At 35.1% G+C, this 5,441-nt stretch overlaps 2 protein-coding genes across 9 annotated transcripts in view; both read left to right on the plus strand.

The window, feature by feature from the left end:
- The window catches only part of kcnip3a (Kv channel interacting protein 3a, calsenilin), a 53,904-nt gene extending 51,227 nt beyond the window's left edge, over window positions 1-2,677 (plus strand). For all 8 annotated transcript variants that reach the window (XM_015034354.1, XM_015034355.1, XM_015034359.1 and 5 more), the window contains one exon: window positions 1,711-2,677. In XM_015034354.1, the coding sequence (XP_014889840.1) occupies window positions 1,711-1,758 (48 nt within the window). In that variant the 3' untranslated portion in view covers window positions 1,759-2,677. The remainder of the gene's footprint in view (window positions 1-1,710) is intronic.
- Window positions 2,678-4,169: 1,492 nt separating this feature from the next.
- The window catches only part of slc23a2 (solute carrier family 23 member 2), a 47,217-nt gene continuing 45,945 nt past the window's right edge, over window positions 4,170-5,441 (plus strand). Inside the window, exon 1 of the mRNA XM_015034366.1 lies at window positions 4,170-4,267. Within this exon, the coding sequence (XP_014889852.1) occupies window positions 4,258-4,267 (10 nt within the window). The 5' untranslated portion in view covers window positions 4,170-4,257. The remainder of the gene's footprint in view (window positions 4,268-5,441) is intronic.

A 5,441-nucleotide genomic window follows, 5' to 3' on the forward strand; every position in this document is an offset into this window, starting at 1 on the left:
GGGCCACATGTGGCCCGCGGGCCTTGAGTTTGACACATGTGCTTTAGTGTAAACTCTTTCTGCTGAGAAAATATACAAGTATGTGAAACTCAGGATGTTTTAATGTAAATATTTAACTTTTGGCCCTTTATAAATCTTGCTACAGAAATGGATTCATATTTACATACAGATTTGTAGGATTCAGCTAAGAGCTGCTTAAAAAAACAAAACATTATGTCCATAAAATGACATTTTGTTTAACATATTGTACTTCTGTATATGAACATGGGTTAGGATTCTGAATATTTGGACACTTCACTTCAACAAACAAAGTGGCAAAGTGTTTCTTGCTGCACATTTTAATTAAAGAAAAAACATTTACAGCTTCTGATTCTTTAGTCACAACTGTCTGAAGGTTGTCTTAACCAATTGAAAAATAATTACATCAGTATTCATGAGGGAAATGTAAATTATAGTAGTACACAAGTAAATTATATATAACAATGCCATGTTGTTGTACTTACTGCATGCTATAATTAGGATAAAACTTGAACAATAAGCACAGGTTGATATGATAATACCAAGTCTGCATCCGTACTTTTTTAGGCAATTGCTTCATGTAGAAACAAACAAAAACACAGTAGGAGTACGATCTATGTTTACAACCGCAGATCTAACTACATCTCCACTGATGAAGGTTTTCAATCCGTCCTGCTGCCCTGCTGTTCTGGCAAAAGTTGTTTCTCCCACATGTCAATTTATTGAATCAACACCCAAAATAAAAACCCACCAGCTGCTAAAATGTGTGATTATGGCAGCTGAAGTGTACAGAACGTATATTTTAGACTCACCACACCATCAATGCCAAAACAAAAAACAAAAACACTTATTTATAGGCTTATAAGTGTATTGTTGTCTAGCAAGCACCTTTGCATTTAAAAAATCACTTATGAGAGTTGTAATTACTTGTTTTGGGAACCTCCCAATGTTTAAATTTCATTAATATTTAATCATTTTTTATTTCTCTCATAAGACATATATACAATTGCTGTCCACTGACAGCAGTAGAGCTGTATTACCAACATTAACCAAACATTTACCATAAACTTGGAGCTTGGGCACAAATAATGTAGGGACATTGTTATAACAAAGGTTTTGATGTAGCCTAGTCAAAGTATGGTCTTAAATCTAACCGAGATGTTCTGACATCATCATAAGTTGTCACAAAAATATTGACATCAATTGATCCCATCAAGTTTAAGGAGGGGAATTAGTTTTTTCAATTAAGTCTGACTGGTTTGGATATTTTTTTTTTCTCCTAATAAAATTAATCATGATCTTAAAATTGCATTTTGTATTTAATCAGGGTATCTTGGTCTGATATTTTAATGTGTTTAATGTTGAAACATGTCAAGAAAGCAGAAACTGAATAAAACTAAGGCACATGTGTCCAACTGAATGCCCGAGGGTCAAATCTGGCCCACCGTAGCTATTTATTTGGCCAGATTCTATCACTGTGAAAAGATGTTCAATTATATTTAATTTTATATTTTAGCAGTTTAACAAGTAGCTCTTTGACAAAATTCATGATCTTAATGTTTGTGGGAGTGAATACTTTTTCACAACACCACAGGTTGTTTTTGTACTTGGTTAAATAAAAAAAAATAAAAAAAGTTTTTCTGTAAGTGAGTCTAAACTTTAGCTTCTCATTTTCGTTTTTTATCTCCACAGGACGAGAACATCATGAACTCCATGCAGCTGTTTGAAAATGTGATATAGAACAGAGCTGGATTCTCTCAGTAGTTTCTCCCTCATTAGCACGTCTAATTACCCAGCCACCTCACCCAGTTCTCAGGCGCTGCACTAACACTTAGAACTGCTACTGAATCACAACGTAGGTACTGTAAAAACACAGGAAGCACACGTTTGTTTCCGCTCCCCTCTGCACTCCTTCAGCCGCATCAGGAAACTGTCCCTGGATTTTAAAGGACTGCTTCAGAGAGACGATCAGCTTCCTGGATGGCATTTTCTCCCACAACAGAAGAGCTCCTTGTGTGTCCATCATCAGATGACCACTGACCCGACCCGAATCCTCATGGAACCTAACTTTACCACAAACGTACGCGCTCGTGTAGAGACAGACGTTTTAGCTCAAAGGAAAAATATTTTTTAAAAATTCACATAAAAAGAGAACTAAAGCATGCTTGAAATATCAGATTAGCTTGCACTAAAATTTTCTGATTATGTATAAAGCCATTGTAGATACCTGCATCCGATGCACCACTGATGGAAACCAGTGTGTTTGTATATATGTATAGTTAGTAGTTATATATCCTGCATTGGGTTGGTCTTATCTGTGCAGCACTGGACGATGGAAAAACACCAGAACTGAACATTTGCTTAAGGGGTTCCTCTGTTATTCTGTTACATACTTTTCATGTTTAGTAATTAAAATTATTTAAAAAGTTCTATCTTTTTGTAATCTCAAAGATTATGTCAACAGGTCCGATTGGAAAAGTAAATTCCTACAGTGCTCTGGACAAGTAAAAGGACTGTGAGAAGTGTTTGTATGCTGACTTAAGTTTGTAGCATATTGATGCAGTGTACACGAGCATGCCGACTCTCAATCGCAGTAAAATGTAAGGTGCAGCTGGACCTTTGTGAAGTCACAACATTAAAGAGACACAAATTTCACCAATTTCACAGAATTTCTATTTCAACGTTATCTTTTAACCCCTTTTGGACGAGTGATGCTAATTAGCTTCATACCTGTTTACCCTGAATGTCGGTTGACTGATATGACTCTTATACTACAAAATACCTTTAGAAGTGCTTTACTTTCATCTAGATGTCAGAATGTGAACTACACTTGGTGCACAGAAGAGTAAGTACTCGGTGGCATTTCCAAATAGTCTCCATTACTTTTGACTTTGAGGCTTTTTAGTGACACTAGGCAATAAAGGAAAGGAACAGAGTAATTTGAATATTAATCAAAAATATATAATTTAGGTTTTACAGTAGAAATTGTGAACACTGTTCAACTTTGAATCAAAATTTTACAAACTTTTATTTTGAGGTAAAATAATATGAAAGTAGATTACATAAAATGAACCCCCACCTCCACTTTTTTTTTTTTTTTTTTTTTAGAAAATTTGAATAGTGTAAAAATAAAACAAGATGAAAATGGATCATGACTAGAAGTCTCAGCTAGAAAAAGTGTGAAAATTAAGAGGAAGGATGTCAATTTCAGATTATAAACAAAAAAAAAACAGTTAATTTACATCTAATTGCAATTCAGTAGAAAGCCAAGCAGTAAAAAGTCATCTATCTAAGATCTCCAGCAGATTGCATCAACTTTTTGCTTCACTGCTTTTTGCTTCACTGCAATTCCCTCATCCTGAGCAAGCACCAAGTACCAGTGAAGAGGAACGGCTCCCTTTGACCAGCAAAGCTTCAACAAAACCTGCTCAGGATGAGCAGAAATCTGGCTGAGTGTTGTGAGAAACCACAAGCCTGAACTAGGAAAGAAAAACACAAAAGGAACACAAACATATGCAAACCTATACCTGCCTATAAAGCATAAATGCAGACTAAATGTTGCACTGTTTGAAAATGTGGTCTGTATGTCCTCTAGATAAGCATAATTAAAGAGATAAAGAATACAAAAATATCAACAAAAAAGTTGCAATAATAAAGAGATTCTAATTTCAAATTTTTTTACCCCAGGGTGGAATGATTAAAACAATAGTGAGTCTGAATTATATAAACAAACAAATATATATTCAAAACCAAATTTAAAAATACTCAATTGATCCCCAAGGGAATTTGAATGTTGTTGTAACTCGTATTATACAATGCTCTTCAAAAAGTACACAGACAATGGTGGTTTGTTTACCATTCTTATATGGAGGAAAGAAAAAAAAAATCTAAATATGGTCTACATATTTAGATTTGTATTAACCTGTTTTCTTTAATAGCGTGTGCCTAAATGTAATCTGAATTATTTTCACGACATTTTCACCGATTGACTTTAATTCGTTGATTGCGCCTTTTAAGTGAAGTTAAATAAATAGCCAATAGCATGTGGTTGCTAGGGAAAAATAATAAACATTTGACGAATCAGCATCGCTGAATTAAATGTCTACGGATCGCTCGAAGTTTGCCCTTGCTTGAAAGTTTCTGGTCGCCATGGTGATACAGTTGATGATGGCAACAACGGCAGTCGAGGGAAACCTTTGAGGGAATTCTCCGTCTTTATTTACAATGTAGAGGATTTTGATGGTAGACGGTAAGCTACAGCTTCTGTTTCTCTGCGTGGTGTATTAGCTTTAGCTACCTTATTACTAAGCTTTATTTTTTATTTACTTTTTCGGTTCATCATCAGCTGTCATTTCTTTGCTGATTATCAGTTAAGAACATTGCTTTGGTTAGCATAATGCTAAGTCTGCTCTGCACGAATTTAGCTACGATTTCTTTTTTAAAATTGTAAATAATACTGATGATGTTGCTGCTGCATTTTTTGAGTTTATGCTGTTATTCTAATGTCAATGTTTGGTTGATAGTGTTTTCTGGGCATTCTGATTTGGTGTTGAACAAGGAAGAACCGAAGTTTCTTGACAAACATTTGTGTCTGGCAGATTTTTTTTAGCTCCTGGGCTAATTTTTAGTTTGTAGCTGTGATTATTTCATCCCATACCAGTGTATTTGAGTTCTTTTAGGTAGGAAAACCTCTGCTGCTTAGTGTCTTTTAATTCTCTTCACTTTAAGTAGAAATTAGCTTGCTGTTTGTTCAGAGTTAAATTTCTAGGCAATCATACATTAGTTGGTATTTTTCACAGTTTTGAGTGTTAACCACTTAATTGTTGACACTGGTTTAATGATTAAATACAGCATATTTTGCAAGTTATTGAACAGACCTTTTAGCTAATTTAACCCTTTATGTTTGTTCAAGAAGATTGTTATGTTATTATGGCAATGTAGTTATTATTCTACCTCTAATTTGAATCCTCATACCGGAGCGAGGAAATCTATTGGCACAAAAGCCCCACCACAACCTTTATTCACCAGCCTTCTTTATCAGGTTGTTGAGCCTTTTTCAGTCCCTGGTTCTGATGCTTTTATCCAAACAGATAAAGACAGAAGACATTAAACAGATAAACTGGAAAATGCTCAAAGCCAGTGTCTCTGTCTCCATTAAAGTAAGTTTAACATCAACATTGACAAATTGGTGCCTGTGAGAAAGAAGCTCCAAGACTGACAACAAGTCAATCAGATTGGATGCTGCTGGCAAAAGTCATGTTTGTTCCAGCAAACCAGACAAATTAAATGGAATCCACTGTTCATCATCAGCCTTAATGCTAATGGAAGCAGTTCAACCAACCACTAGGTGGCAGTGTGGCGGAATACATAACCTAAACCTACACCATGTGAGGAATCCAAACCTGGTGTGATTCCTCTAGAAC

This window comes from Poecilia latipinna, unplaced genomic scaffold (assembly GCF_001443285.1).
Source record: "Poecilia latipinna isolate Pla-1442-1.1 unplaced genomic scaffold, P_latipinna-1.0 Scaffold296, whole genome shotgun sequence".
Classification (NCBI taxonomy): domain Eukaryota; kingdom Metazoa; phylum Chordata; class Actinopteri; order Cyprinodontiformes; family Poeciliidae; genus Poecilia; species Poecilia latipinna.